The 17027-nt window shown below is 37.4% G+C and overlaps 1 protein-coding gene across 3 annotated transcripts in view; it reads right to left on the bottom strand.

The window, feature by feature from the left end:
- Positions 1–17027, bottom strand: part of LOC129004979 (tRNA (uracil-5-)-methyltransferase homolog B-like) — a 126835-nt gene that overhangs the window by 55486 nt on the left and 54322 nt on the right. For all 3 annotated transcript variants that reach the window (XM_054433712.1, XM_054433710.1, XM_054433709.1), the window contains one exon: positions 5408–5661. In XM_054433712.1, the coding sequence (XP_054289687.1) occupies positions 5408–5661 (254 nt within the window). The remainder of the gene's footprint in view (positions 1–5407; positions 5662–17027) is intronic.

The following is a 17027-nucleotide window of genomic DNA, read 5'->3' on the forward strand; positions in this document are numbered from 1 at the left end:
TTTACATCATGTAGCTCCTAAACAAGTAAGTTTATAGCAAAAATGCGAAGAGTAAAAAAGTCTTACAATTGCATCCACATTCCAAAAAGACCATAAAATTAATTGAAAATATGAATTATATTATTTAAAAAATGGCGGCAAACTTGAAAAGTGGAAAACTTTTTATTTTATAGTCTTTAAGGAATGTAGATGCAATTCTAAGACTAATTTAATTTTTGCAATTTTGCTCTAAACCTACTCGTTTAGGAGCTACATGATGTAAAATGTACACCGGAAGTCATTTTTCCATAGGCTGTACTCCTAAACGAGTGGGTTTGTCGAAAAAATGTGAAGGCTAAAAAAGTTTTTACATTGCATATTCTATCCGAAAACATGATAAAAAAACTAAAATCATATTTTTAACTGCCACAAAAAATAAAGGAATGTCCCCCATTTAAAGTTTTCTCTAATTCTTACCGTTTCCGATTTCCCAATGGTGGCCTCCTTGAGTTGATCACCCTGTATATCAGAATTTGAACGGATGGTGTTTTTGGCCTCTAAACGAAAAATTAAATCGGTCCCGGGTCCAGGTGTTACCATAAGTACTACGGTAATAGCTTATTCCCTATATGGGAAATTCGCCAAAAACCTAATAGTTATATAGAACAATATTACATTCAACCAGCTGTTTGTTAAAACAAATTATATGGGACTAAAACAAATCGATGATTACAAAGATTCCTCTAAAAATAATTTGAACATCCTACTATTTTACTATGCATATTTAATTAATCTGCCATCCTCATACCTAAATTGATCCTAAATGTATCAATGGTCAGCATTACACATAGTATAAATAAGTCACCTCTAAATATGTCTTTAAATTTGTTTCCAAATGCTGAATTTGTGACACAAATGCTGAATGTTTACAGCTGTTATGTTAAGCAAATTATATTGTACTAAAAGCTAGCTTAGAAGGTTAGCATCGGCTGCTAGACTTTTAAAAATTAAAACTTAATTTCTAAAAAACTGAAACCCTTAATTATAATTATGGCTTTGACATTCCCTAGTTCTCAAAATTATCTTTCTTTCAACACATAAATAATGAAAATCCGTCAACTGGTTGATTCAGAATGTGAAAAAACCCCATTTACGATTTAATAATATATATGATAGTTTGGACAGGTTTTAACCCTTCCGAGGCGTAATACATTTACACTGTTTATGTGTAGACTACATTATAACTCATAAAATAGTTCTAAAATTAAATGGATCTCCTTTTACAAACGTATATAATAACTAGAAATTTTCAGATCGTCCTTGCGTGTATTTCATGCCACAAATTTTGACGAAAGGCTTTTCATTACATAAACTATACCTATTACAGTGTTGACAAAACAGTTGGCAAGAAGCTAATAGATAAGCTATGTACCAAATATGATAATTTTAGCTCTATTCTAATTATGACAAAACACAAAGTAACTAAAAGCGAGTTTTGTTTGTGTAGTAATTGTTGCAGGAGGTCTACTTTAAACTGAATCGATGTTCACTTTTAATTGCTTTTGATCTTTCGGTACTGTTGACTCAGCGAAACTGAACTTGTATTTTACCGTATTTCGTTATATTAAAACTGCTGTTGCATTAGATCAAATTCCTAATGTGTCAATCGCTTTAACATGGACCACGTTTTTAGCACGGACTGCATTATTTGACTTACTGGGATTTTTGATCTACAGACACTGCAAACATTGTAGTTTTTGACCTAGCGGCACAGGTATAAATTATTTGACCTTCCGGCACTGTTGACTTCCAGCAACATTCCCGAATTTGTATACCTCATTTTAATCTCCCAAGACCTTATAAACTTGTATTTGTTTCACCTTATTCATTACTATGTTTTCTCTTATTCAGATGATACAACTTATTAATTTGAGGTATTTTCCTATTCCAATATTAATGTTTTCCATGATAATTTTGTTCACATTATTTGAAATCTAGTATTGGATACTCAAATACCAGATTTCTGAGGGGATATTTGAGATGTTCCAAAATTATCCTGATTGTTTACTTTTCAATTTGTATATAATTTGTTTATAAACCATGTGTTATGTATCTAAACACCTAGGCCTACTATTAGTTAAATTAATATGTCTGAATTATCATATGTTTTCCAAACAGTAAAAGAGCAAAAGATTTCACCTATTGTAAATTTTCCATATTTCATATTCACCTCAAACATTGCCATTTATTATTTAATAAGCTAAAATTTGTAATCACTGGAAGTTATTTATACATTTTGAATTATTTTACAAAATTATTCTTCTCTTTCATTTTCAAAAATATTACTAAAATACTCTTGATATAATACCAACCAACCATAACAGTGAATAGTGAGTGACATCAAGAAACCAGTGATGTGATAACCAATTGTTGTAACAGATGAGATAAATTTAACATCAAGATTTCTCTTCCATTGTAATTCATGAAGAAGCAAGAGAGGACAGTGACATAGCCAGGGGGGGGGGTCCTGGGGGTCTGGACCCCCCCTTCTATTCTTAAATATAATATTTTTTTGTTAAATTAAATGTAAAACTATACAATCAAACTGTATTGTTGGGGTTGGTTACTTTCAATGCCAAGAGAGCTAAAAAAAGGGGTACCCCCTAGACCCCGAACCAACGATCTCAAACACACGCATGATATGTTGTCATTGTGTATCACCGCTATTTTGCTGCTTGGTTCAAATAATCCTCAAACGAATCAGTATTATTATTTCAACCTATGTAGGTATGATATGTGATTATAGGGTACGATAGACTGCACATTGTGAAACAGGTATAGTCGAGCAGGATCCATTTACACATCTATTATATTATTAAAGTGATACAATCAAATTTTACATCAGCCCCACTTTAATAGCGCTCTAAGTCAAATTTTCTTCCCGTTGCAAAGCACGGGTATAGCAGCTTGTAATAAAATAATCCATAACAATTTGACTGCTCTATTGCAGCTGTTTCAAAAACGAAAACGTTAGTTAGTTTATATGTTTAGTGTTCAGGTGCATTTTGTTAGTTTATCCATTTTAGAGGTTGACGACTGATACGTTTAATCATTGAAAAACCAAGTAGTTATAGTTACGTAACTGTTTTGCAAAGTATTACCCGTAGTGGATTCACTAACGATCTCAAATACATGCCTGATATGTTGTCATTGTGTATCACTGCTATTTTGCTGCTTTGTTCAAATAATCCTCAAACGAATCAGTATTATTATTTCAACCTATGTAGGTACGATATGTGATCGTAGGATACGATAGACTGCACATTGTGAAACAGGTTTAGTCGAGCAGGATCCATTTACACATAATTAAATAATCCATAACATTTTGACTGCTCTATAGCAGTTGTTTCGCCACGAAAACTTTAAAATCTAAGGCATTTGTTTGCTTCATTTTGTTAGTTTATCCATGTTAGAGGTCGACGACTGTTCAATCATTGAAAACCCAAGGACAAACCCCCAGACAAAAACACTCCACATATTTCGTTTCTATAAACCATTAACAAATTTTGCTTTCAGCTGCAGCTCCATATTGCAAATGTACGTTTTGAACATTCAAACGTGCCAAAAACAATGGACAGCTAATTACTATTGAAGGGCACTAAATATCACTTAAAATATGAAAGCTTTAAAATGAGCCTTAATTAACTTTTCTACGACCCTTAGCAACACGTATATTAAGCTGTAGATTTGATCCATTCATTTGGGACACGGTGTATCCAGGCCCCATAGGCTTTAATTTTTGATTAATATCCAGCAAACATTTACAACGACCAAATAAACATGCAATTAAATTTCCGAATTTATAATGTGCAATGTGTTTTGTGGACTATGAGTCACTACAACACAGTGTATTAGTAACAGTGTGTTAGAAAGAAGCCTTGTAGCAATAAGGCGTATTCACGGCATTTCTGTATTAGGAAGCTAATTCAGAGTTTACCAACCGAGCGAGGCTGAGAATTTGATGAGCCTGGTGTACAGTCTGTTCAAAAACTAAGAGTGTCCGGGTTCGTTGTTTGCGCGCAGCGTTAAACTCGGACACCTTTTGAATGTGTCCAGTTTCGTCGTGTCGTGAAACGCCACCCCTGGACAACTTAAAAATGTGTCCAGGTTCGTCGTTTGCGTGCAATGTTAAACTTGGATACATTTGAATGTGTCCAGTTTCGTCGTGTTGTGAAACGCCACCCCTGGACAACTTAAAAATGTGTTCAGGTTTGTCGTTTGCGGGCAACGTTAAGCATGGACACATTTGAATGTGTCCAGGTTCATCGTTGTCTGCTTTATCGTTGTCTGATTGAGGCGGTGTCTATCGTAGTCCACGTTTAACATTGTCCAACTTCGACATCGTCCCACACTCGTAGGCATATCTCTCACTTTAGGCGACACCGATAATCGTCTCTCGCGATCGCGGCAATACCCATGAGCAAATCTTGCAGTTTCGGCGACACCGATAATCGTCTCTCGCGATCGCGGCAATACCCGTGAGGAAATCTCGTGGTTTCGGCAACACCGATAATGGCGATAATCGTCTCCCGCGATCGCGGTAACACCCGTAGGCATATCTCGTGGTTTCCGCGACACCGATAATCGTCTCCCGCGATCGCGGCAACACCCGTAGGCATATCTTGCGATTTCGGCAACACCGATAATCATTTCCTGCGAACGTGGCAACAAAAGCGGTAGTGTTTTCGATTCCCGGAGGTCTGGGTGGATTCCTGGAGTTTTCCAGGACATTTCAAGGTAAGATAAAATTCCCGGAGGTTTCCCGGTTTTCCCGGAGAGTAGACACCATGTTATCGTTAAATACTATGGTTTAATACTTTTTTATGAGTTATCCAATGTTTTTATCGACATTCTTCTGTCCTGAAACAGCAATGTAGCTTGACCATTTGCGCCGCTAAATGTTTTGGATGTGGGATTCAGTTTGATTTTCTTGTTCAATTTAATGTCGGAAGGCAAAATCGTTACGTCTGCTCCTGTATCAACGTATTTCTAAGTGCCTATGACTAGTCGTAGGTACTTACTAGAATTTCTATTAATCTGTTCCTTACGTGATTTAATATTGCTGTACAGTGTTGGAAAATTCTTTTGTTTGAGTTAAAGTTTGACTAAACTGTGATTTTAAACGTTACAGTTTTTATTAGTGAAACAATGTTAATGAATTAACATATCATGATTGCGCAATAGCCTACTAATTGTATTTTGATGATGTAATATGTAAATCATCACATTCAATTTACACATTTTTAGGCTTTATTAAGCCTAAGGAGTTTTACGTCATGTTTGACTAACCGTGGTTTCAGTTATCTGTGGTCTCTCTCCCCCCATTAGCCCGGATAATCGAGGTTCTACACTGAAAAGTCATACTCACTTGACATCATTGTCAGTGTGGAAGTATAGAGACACAACGTTTTTCCCGCTGGCAGGCCCGGTGGTGAAGAAATCTATCAGCTGTTTCCTGAGTATCTCTATCTCGCCTGGCTGCAGGGTGGTGGGGTTGATCATAACCACCACCATGAGCTGCTTAGCTTTGTTGGTCCTCACCAGCAGCAGCCGCCAGACACCAGGGTCGTGGTTGGTGATCTGGGGAGGGTGTGGGGACTCTTGCACAAACTGCTCAAATATCTGCACAACACATGTCAAATACATTGCTTATTAGGACATAGTGTTCAACCTCTATGATTATTTAATTATTATTTAACCATATGTTTTTATTTACTTTCTGTAATAATATTGTCTTGTATTAATGTCTTGATTAAAAACAGTTTAGTTTCTTTTGATCTTTTAATTTTAATCTAAATAAGAAATAGAACATGGCGCAGTCGAATGAAGAACCCGTATCCCTGAACATTAAGCCTCCTGAAGCCTTTTCCTTCAATCCTCACGACTGGAAGACATGGAAGACTCGCTTTGAGAGGTATTATTCCCTTAGCAATTTAGCTCTACATTCTGGTAAGCATCAGATTGACATGCTTATATACTGTATGGGGGAAAAGGGAGAGGATATACTTAACTCATTCAGGTTAAATGGCAATGACAAATCTAATTACAAAGTTGTTCTAAAGAAGTTTGACGATCATTTCCTTCCAAAAAAGAACCTAATTTTTGAACGGGCTAGGTTTCTAAAACTTAAACAGGGTTCCATGCCGATTGAGAACTTCATCACAGACCTTCACAATCATGCAAAAAACTGTGATTGGGGTCAGATTGAAGAGGAGATGATTCTGATGGTTTTGATTATTGGTATGCAGGACGAATCACTAAGTGATCGTCTTCAACTTGAACCCGAATTAAAACTTAACACAGCTATTAACACTATCCGTAGATCTGAAGAACTAACAAGACAGAAACAAACACTAAACTTGGCTGACATAGCATTAATAAACCAAAACACTCAACATTTAAGTAAATCAAACATTTCTGCTGATAAATCAAACAATAATCGATACTTTAAGCCAATTAATGACAATAAAAAGCCTGTCCAATGTCGAAAAGAGATGTTTTTGGTGTGGCTCGACAGTTTTACACAAAAGATTCAACTGTCCAGCTAAACAATACAAATGTGGGTTTTGTAAAAAAGTCGGTCATTTCCCAAATGTTTGCAAATCAAACAAAGTCAGTCAAATTGAATATAATGATTCTCCCCTAGAAAACCCCACCGAAAATGTTTGCTCTCAGTACATAGACCCTCAAATTGGCTCTGTTGACAAAACCGTACGTGATGATCCTTGGTCCGTAGTGTTAAATATGAACGACAGTGATGATGTTCTTTTCAAAATTGATACAGGAGCAGACGTAACGATTTTGCCTTCCGACATTAAATTGAACAAGAAAATCAAACTGAATCCCACATCCAAAACATTTAGCGGCGCAAATGGTCAAGCTTTGTCAATTTTGGGAACTGCTACAGTCAAACTATCCCATAATCACAAAACATGTTATGAGACTATATATGTTTCAAAGGGCACTTCCCAACCCCTTCTAGGTAAACCTGCAATAAAAAATTTGCAGTTACTTGCTCGAATCAATGAAATACAGCCATCCTGTAATGACTGGTATAACAGACACCCTAAATTGTTTGAAGGCTTAGGTTCTATTGATGTTAAATACAAAGTAGAACTGGAAAATAACGCCAATCCATTTGCAATCAACACACCTCGTCGGATTCCTCTTCCTCTTTGGGAATCTACTAAAGAAGAGCTTGAAAGAATGGTGTCAATGGGGGTGATTGCTGAGGTACACCATGCCACAGACTGGTGCTCTCCAATGGTTGTTGTACCAAAGAAGGACTCTAACAAAGTTCGCATCTGTGTCGATCTTACTAAATTAAACAGATGCGTCAAACGAAGATACTATCCTATTCAACCCATCGACATAACACTTGCCCAAATCTCAGAAGCAAAATGCTACTCTAAATTGGATGCTAATAATGGATTCTGGCAGATCACATTGGACGAAGAATCCCAAGATTTGACAACGTTTCTGACACCGTTTGGACGCTTTAAATTTCTGAAACTACCCTTTGGAATAACATCTGCACCAGAAGTATTCCAGGAATGCGTGAATCGAACCCTTAAAGGTCAAATGAATGCACTTGCGCACATGGACGATATAATTGTTTGGGGGAAAACTCAACAAGAACATGACTATTTCTTAGAAGAAGTACTTACCAAACTTGAACGTGCAGGCTTCACCTTAAACAGAGACAAATGTTTGTTCTCTCAAACCTCCTTAACCTACTTAGGTCACCATCTATCCGAATCAGGAATCAAAGTCGATGAGACGAAAGTCGAAGCTATAAGAAAAATGGCACCTCCAACAGATATTTTGGGTGTACAAAGGTTACTTGGCATGGTTAACTTTATTGGCAAATACATACCTAACAAAAGTAGATTACTAAAACCCATTACCGACCTTCTAAGTAGAAAAAACGAATGGTGTTGGGGGTTTGAACAACAGAAAGCATTCAATGAACTTAAAGAATTATTGGCATCTCCACCTCAACTAGCATTCTATGACAAGGATAAACCAACTATGATTTCTGCTGACTCATCAACACAAGGCTTGGTAGGAGTACTTTTACAACAACAAACAGATGGAAATTGGAAACCTATTTCTTATATTTCACGTACTCTGAGCGAAACCGAACGAAACTACTCTAACATTGAACGAGAAGCTCTATCTCTAACATGGAGCTGTGACAAGTTTAAAGACTATATTGTGGGCAAGCACATCATGTTGGAAACAGATCACAAACCTTTAGTAAGTATTTTGACTACTAAAGAGGTCAATGATATGACACCCCGACTTCAAAGGCTCAGACTTCGAATGATGAGATATTCCTACAATGTTACATATACTCCTGGCAAACATTTAGCAACTGCTGATTGTCTCTCAAGAAGCCCTGTAGCAACTAATGAGAGTTATGATTTGGATGAGGAAGTTGAACTGGCCATCCACACAGTAACAAGAAACATTGCCTATGTAACTGACATGGTTCTTGATAGAATTGCATCGGCACAGCGGGCTAGCTCAGAACTCAGGGTAATTAAATCTTACTGCTCAACTGAATGGCCTGATAAAACTAAGATTCCCGATAATCTTAAGCCATATTTCACAGTTCGGGATGAAATCTCTTTTTGTGACGGACTATTGCTTAGAGGAGAACGTCTCATAATCCCGACAACTCTTAGACAAGAAATGTTGACAAGAATACATACAGGCCACCTAGGCATAACGAAATGTCGACTTAGAGCCAACAATAGTATGTGGTGGCCAGGAATGTCACTTGACATTGAGAAATTTGTTAATGATTGTCCTAAATGTACTGAACATAGAACACAACATCATGAACCCCTTTTGCCCAGTGAGCTTCCATCTCGTCCTTGGGAAAAGGCAGCGATTGATCTCTTTAAACTTGAAGGAACATGGTTCGTAGTAATCACTGACTGTTTTTCACGTTATTTTGAAATAGCTACATTAAAAAACCTGTCAACTGCTGAAATAATCGAAAAATGTAAATCTGTATTTTGCCGTCACGGTATACCAATTGAGCTACGATCTGATTGTGGTACACAGTTTGCTACCAGATACACTGGTCTTGAAAACTCTGAATTCAAAAAGTTTGCTCAAAGCTATAACTTTAAACTTGTGACGAGCAGTCCAAGCTACCACCAAAGTAACGGTGCAGCTGAAGCTGCAGTCAAAATAGCGAAGAGTGTACTAAAGAAAAACAAAGACGACCCATATTTGGCCCTCCTAACCTACCGCAATACACCTCTATCCACAAGTGGATACAGTCCTGCTCAGCTAATATACAACAGATCACTGCGAGATAATCTGCCTGTTTTACCTAAAAAACTTGAAATCAAACCCGATCTCTCCCAACTACAGGAAAAAGAAGATACTTACAGAGCATCTTACAAGAGAAACTACGATAGGCGCTACGCTACAAAAGAACTTCCATCGCTGCCTGTAGGTAAAAAAGTATGGATCCAAGACCTAAAAAGAGAGGGGATTATTATCAGCTTAGGACAAAAGCCAAGGTCATACTGGGTTAAGACAGGAAACACTACGTTGAGAAGGAATCGACACCACCTTTTGCCTTACAAAGGTAATACAACCAAACCGAACAATCCTATTCCTTTATCCATTAAAGATACAATGCCAGATACTCTGCCATTTACTACTGTTACTCAAACCAACTCGTCCCTATCAAATACTACTGAAAAAGCAACTACTACTCCATCTAGAACACCCCAAGATTACAGTAAATCTTTTTCACGATCAACAATTCCCAATCAAGAAGCTGCAATTAAAAAATCATCAAGAGGCAGAATTATAAGACCAACCAAACGATTTCCTGAATAAACTTTGAGAAAAAAAAACAAGGGAAAGATGTTCAACCTCTATGATTATTTAATTATTATTTAACCATATGTTTTTATTTACTTTCTTTAATAATATTGTCTTGTATTAATGTCTTGATTAAAAACAGTTTAGTTTCTTTTGATCTTTTAATTTTAATCTAAATAAGAAATAGAACACATAGTGATTATTTTTCATACTATGTTTAATTCTATACTGTGCTGCATACAACATTAAATATTAGAGGCCTAGAAAGTAAGGGTATGTGAATACTCGAAAGTTTGAATTGTTAAACCAATATTTTAGTATTTGAGAACAGCCTGATATTAATGGATGGATATATTCGAGGATTCAAATACGATAATTAACTAAGATATAAAGTCCTAATTACAGCACAATATGTCATCAAATATCAAATGTGTTATGGACATAAATGAAGCTATAGTTATTACCATAGCAACCTAAATGTTTATTATTCAATGCTGTTTACTTTCTATTCTGATTTTAATACAACACAGTATACTTTTATTTCAACACTTTGTCAAATTCAAAATTCAAATTCAAATTCTTTATTCACTCATAAACACCTTAAAAATTACAACGTACAAGGATAGGAGTGTCGTCATAATACAAAAAATAAAAATAAAAATACTATGATGAATAAATTTACACTTAACTCAAAATTATTACTACTGACATCAAGTAAAGTTACCATTATACAAAACAACAAATAAGATAAAAATCCTGCTAAAATTAATAAAAGCCACCAGGTATGTATTCAACGTGAATTAAGTTTGTAAATTTAAAATAATTCTAGTCCGTCTAGAAAACATCAAAATAGAAATCCTCTATTTTTGGGATCAACTTCAATTCTTCTTGTGTCTATCGTAAAAATGGCTACTAAGGAAGAAAAAGCTAAATGTGTTTTGTGGCTTCACGAGTCAAATTTTCCGAATGATCACGAATGATTATCCTTACCGAGCTTCTTTTGCTAATGATATTTTACATCTCATTCATGTAGATAACAACTATCTTAAACGTGTATGTTTTTCAGACAAATACACTTTCCACGTAAGTGGTATAGTAAATCGGCACAATGTCCGGCAGCGGAATTTGGGTCAGCGAAAACCCAAGAGTTGTCTTAGAACACGAAAGAAACAGTCCCAAACTTAATGTATGGTGTGGTTTGATGCACAACAAAGTTATAGGCCCATTCTTTTTTGCAGAACAATCAGTTACAGGAACAACATATTTGGACATGCTTGAACTGTACGTTGTGCCTCAATTAGAGGAGTTTCAACCGTGGGTAATTTTCCAACAAGACAGAGCTCCATCGCATTGGTTTTTGGATGTAAGACATTTCCTCGATGACACTTATCACAATCGTTGGATTGGTCGCGGTGGGCCCATAGCTTGGCCTCCCCGTTCACCAGACATCACACCTTTAGACTTTTTCTTTTGGGGCTTTGTGAAAGACAAGGTTTATGCTACACCTGTCTCAGACGTGGGCGTGTTGAAGACCGGGATCAGAGAAGCAATTTCAACAATTGCTGGAGAGATGTTGGCAAGTACTTGGGAGGAAATTGAATTTAGACTGGAAATTCTACGGGACACAAATGGGTCACATGTGGAAGTGTACTAATGTTATATGAATTGTATATAAAACATTTTTCATGCTCTTTCTAAAAAATATAATCTCACTTTTGTATGTCTAATGGTTTTCATTTTATTACAAAACAAAATGTTGTCAGGACTTTATGGACACCTGGTAGGTGCAAAACCTGTCAAACTAATCAACCAAGCCAACAATCTTCCAGTTCCATAACCAATGAAAACTACATCATCCGAGGTTTCAACACTTGCGAAACCAAAAACATCATACCGGGTGTCCCATAATAGTCCCTCCCTGGTTAACTTTTATACGGCTGCATATACTAATGAGCTTCAATTCACGTTACTAGGGTAAAGTCAAGTTCTTTTTGGCGGTATTTAGAAATTTAAACCCATCCCCAAATAGGGGTTGCTGGGGGTAACTTAAAATTTTTAAATGGCAACCACTATCTAGTAGCACATCACTTTAAAGAGCTTTAAAAAAGAAAATTAATGCCGCAAATCCAAATTTGATACGACAAATTTTCAAAAAGTTAAGGCAAGAAATTTTAGACATTAATTTAACTGGAACTTGACATTCCATCACTTTTAATTTGTTTCATGGCTGTAAATTTTCAAATAACCTTCAGTACACGTAACCGATGTCACACACTTATTAACATGATTTTGAATTTCATCAACCAATCCCAAATAGGGGTTGGTTATGAATACTCCTCCTTTTAAATATGTTACATCCTCTATCTATATAAATAAAATTAGAGTTTTGTCTGTACTTTGCTCAGAATTATATACTTTTATGTTATTTTTACGTTTTATACATTAAAGAAGCAGAAACGGGTCTTATCTCTATTTCTGTCTGTCTGTCTGTCTGTCTGTCTTTCCCTTTGTCTGTAACACTCAAGATGGCATTTTACGCAATCTTCTCCGTGAAAACCAGAGTACCTATAAAGATCCAAGTCATTTTAATGTATTCACTGGATTGGTGAGAGTGTCTTTAGTGATTTAAATATAGCCTCACTACTTTGTAAATAAAATTACGGACGTTCAAAAATGCTGTTTTGTGCGATTTTTGTCAAATTTTCGTTCAATTTTTATCACATAATCGTCTATGAAATAACGAACAGCTGTTCGGATCAAGATTATTTTTTCTAGCTGTCAAATGATATGTTTACAAATGTTGTTTACAAATACCGCAACCATTTCGAATCACGTTTTGAAAGGAAATCCCAACCAAGTGAGATTAAAAACGTTTTTCTTACATAACGGATTTAATTAATCGCAAGTGCAATAATAGATGAGTGAACGAAGTGAACGAATCTATGTATCGTGTATAGCGGAGTCGGAGAAAAGTTGTCCGCTGGAGTATGTGTGTGTGTGTGTTCGCACCTAAAACTCAAGAACCGTTGCACTTATAGCGTTCAAATTTTGCACAAATAGTTTTGACACCAGTGTAAAGACACCATTAAAATTCTAGACGATTCCGCTCAGTAGTAATTATAAAATACTTAAAAAACATTTTTAAATTTGTCCCATAAGAATAACATTAGGAGCTACCTTCTTCTTCTTTTTATTTGTTTACGTTTTGCGACCAACAATTTTGTTGTCTACTTAAGACAGAGAGAACGACTTTTACTCTAAGCTCTTTCATTCATGGAGTTAACAGTTTGGCGTCTATGAATATATATAATTATAATTTCACAGCTTTCAGAATAATGTTATTTAAGCTAATTAAATTTCACAACTTTCATAATAATAAATTGAACTTAACAATATTAGTCGGCAGTTATATACCGTTTATGTTCAGTATTAAAATTTCGCCTTTTAATTAAAAGTATATAGGTATGTATGTATTTAGAACAAAGCAGCTTTTTACATTATTCAATTTAATGTTGGCATTGAATATTTAATATTCAAAAATGTTGGTATATTTTTAAACTAAAATGCTATGCAAAGGGGGGGGGACAGGTCCCCGACGTAGAGAATAGTAAAGAAAGCGGAAAGGTGAGCAGTGAAAAGAAAGGAGTACGGAAACCCTTTATGACTGTTAAATTAACGTATCTGTAATACTTAAATGCTATGGAAAGATAGGGAAACAGGTCTACGATGTAGGAAGTAGTGAAGGAAATAGTGAAGGAAGTAGTCAAGGCGAGCGCTGCGGAGTGTGGTGGGCCTTTATGACAGTTAGAATAATGTATCTGCCATTCTAAAAATGCTATGGGAAGGGAGAGAAACAGGTCCACGATGTAGGAAGTGGTGAAGGAAGTAGTCAAAGTGAGCAGTCCGGAGTGTGGGAAGCCTTTGTGACAATTAGAATAATGTATCTGCAATTCTAAAAATGCTATGGGAAGGGAGGGAAACAGGTTCACGACACTTAGGAAGTGGTGAAGGAAGTAGTCAAGGCGAGCATTCCGGAGTGTGGGAACCCTTTGTGGCAGTTAAATTAATGTATCTGCCATAATAAAATGCTATAGGAAGGGAGGAAAACAGGTCCACGACGTAGGAAGCAATGATGGAAGTAGTCAAGGCGAGCAGTCCGGAGTGTAGAAACCCTTTGTGACAGTTAGATTAATATACCTGCAATACTAAAATGCTATAGGAAGGGAGAGAAACAGGTCCACGACGTAGGAAGTGGTAATGGAAATAGTCGAGGCGAGCATTCTGGAGTGTAGAAACCCTTTGTGACAGTTAGATTAGTGTAATTGCAATTCTAAAATGCTATGGAAAGGAAGGGAAACAGGTTTACGACGTAGGATGCCGTGATGGAAGTAGTCGCGGCGAGCAGTCCGGAGAGTAGAAACCCTTTGTGACAGTTAGATTAGTATACCTGCAATACTAAAATGCTATAGGAAGGGAGGGAAACAGGTCCACGACGTAGGAAGTGGTAATGGAAGTAGTCGAGGCGAGCATTCTGAAGTGTAGAAACCCTTTGTGAAAGTTACATTAGTGTAACTGCAATTCTAAAATGCTATAGGAAGGGAGGAAAACAGGTCCACGACGTAGGAAGTGGTAATGGAAGTAGTCGAGGCGAGCAGTCCGGAGTGTAGAAACGCTTTGTGACAGTTAGATTAATATACCTGCAATACTAAAATGCTATAGGAAGGGAGGGAAACAGGTCCACGACGTAGGAAGTGGTAATGGAAGTAGTCGAGGTGAGCATTCTGAAGTGTAGAAACCCTTTGTGAAAGTTATATTAGTGTAACTGCAATTCTAAAATGCTATGGAAAGGAAGGGAAACAGGTTTACGACGTAGGATGCCGTGATGAAAGTAGTCAAGGCGAGCAGTCCGGAGAGTAGAAACCCTTTGTGACAGTTACATTAATATACCTGCAATACTAAAATGCTATAGGAAGGGAGGGAAACAGGTCCACGATGTAGGAAGTGGTAATGGAAGTAGTCAAGGCGAGCAGTCCGGAGAGTAGAAACCCTTTGTGACAGTTAGATTAATATACCTGCAATACTAAAATGCTATAGGAAGGGAGGGAAACAGGTCCACGACTTAGGAAGCGGTGATGGAAGTAATCAAGGCGAGCAGTCCGGAGTGTAGAGACCCTTTGTGACAGTTGGATTAATATACCTGCAATACTAAAATGCTATAGGAAGGGAGGGAAACAGGTCCACGACGTAGGAAGTGGTAATGGAAATAGTCGAGGCGAGCATTCTGGAGTGTAGAAACCCTTTGTGACAGTTAGATTAGTGTAATTGCAATTCTAAAATGCTATGGAAAGGAAGGGAAACAGGTTTACGACGTAGGATGCCGTGATGAAAGTAGTCAAGGCGAGCAGTCCGGAGAGTAGAAACCCTTTGTGACAGTTACATTAATATACCTGCAATACTAAAATGCTATAGGAAGGGAGGGAAACAGGTCCACGATGTAGGAAGTGGTAATGGAAGTAGTCAAGGCGAGCAGTCCGGAGAGTAGAAACCCTTTGTGACAGTTAGATTAATATACCTGCAATACTAAAATGCTATAGGAAGGGAGGGAAACAGGTCCACGACTTAGGAAGCGGTGATGGAAGTAATCAAGGCGAGCAGTCCGGAGTGTAGAGACCCTTTGTGACAGTTGGATTAATATACCTGCAATACTAAAATGCTATAGGAAGGGAGGGAAACAGGTCCACGACGTAGGAAGTGGTAATGGAAATAGTCGAGGCGAGCATTCTGGAGTGTAGAAACCCTTTGTGACAGTTAGATTAGTGTAATTGCAATTCTAAAATGCTATGGAAAGGAAGGGAAACAGGTTTACGACGTAGGATGCCGTGATGGAAGTAGTCAAGGCGAGCAGTCCGGAGTGTGGGAACTCTTTGTGACAGTTAGATTAATGTAACTGCAATATTAAAATAATATAGGAAAGGAGGGAAACAGGTCCACGACGTAGGAAGTGGTAATGGAAGTAGTCGAGGCGAGCATGCTGAAGTGTAGAAACCCTTTGTGAAAGTTACATTAGTGTAACTGCAATTCTAAAATGCTCTAGGAAGGGAGGAAAACAGGTCCACGACGTAGGAAGTGGAAATGGAAGTAGTCGAGGCGAGCAGTCCGGAGTGTAGAAACCCTTTGTGACAGTTAGATTAATATACCTGCAATGCTAAAATGCTATAGGAAGGGGGGAAACAGGTCCACGAGGTAGGAAGTGGTAATGGAAGTAGTCGAGGCGAGCATTCTGGAGTGTAGAAACCCTTTGTGACAGTTAGATTAGTGTAACTGCAATTCTAAAATGCTATGGAAAGGAAGGGAAACAGGTTTACGACGTAGGATGCCGTGATGGAAGTAGTCGCGGCGAGCAGTCCGGAGAGTAGAAACCCTTTGTGACAGTTAGATTAGTATACCTGCAATACTAAAATGCTATAGGAAGGGAGGGAAACAGGTCCACGATGTAGGAAGTGGTAATGGAAGTAGTCGCTGCGAGCAGTCCGGAGTGTAGAAACCCTTTTGACAGTTAGATTAATATACCTGCAATACTAAAATGCTATAGGAAGGGAGGGAAACAGGTCCACGAGGTAGGAAGTGGTAATGGAAGTAGTCGAGGCGAGTGTAAAAATCCTTTATGATAGTTAGATTAATGTAACTGCAATTCTAAAATGCTATGGGAAGGGAAGGAAACAGGTCCACGACGTAGGAAGCGGTGAAGGATTTAGTCAAGGTGAGCAGTCCGGAGTATGGGAACCCTTTGTGAAAGTAAAATTAATCTATTTGAAATTCTAAAATGCTCTAGGAAGGGAGGGAAACAGGTCCACGACGTAGGAAGTGGTGAAGGATGTAGTCAAGGTGAACAGTCCGGAGTGTGGGAACCCTTTGTGAAAGTAAATTAAGTAAGTAAATAAAGTAAGTAAATTAAGTAAATTAATCTATTTGAAATTCTAAAATTCTATAGGAAGGGAGGGAAACAGGTCTACGACGTAGGAAGTGGTGAAGGAAATAGTCGAGGCGAGCATTCCGGAGTGTAGAAACCCTTTGTGATAATTAGAATAATGTACAGTATCTGCAATTCTAAAAATGCTATGGGAAGGGAGGGAAAC

This window comes from Macrosteles quadrilineatus, unplaced genomic scaffold, assembly GCF_028750875.1.
Source record: "Macrosteles quadrilineatus isolate MER2022 unplaced genomic scaffold, UCM_ALF_1.0 Scaffold_13__1_contigs__length_4303367, whole genome shotgun sequence".
In the NCBI taxonomy this organism is placed as follows: domain Eukaryota; kingdom Metazoa; phylum Arthropoda; class Insecta; order Hemiptera; family Cicadellidae; genus Macrosteles; species Macrosteles quadrilineatus.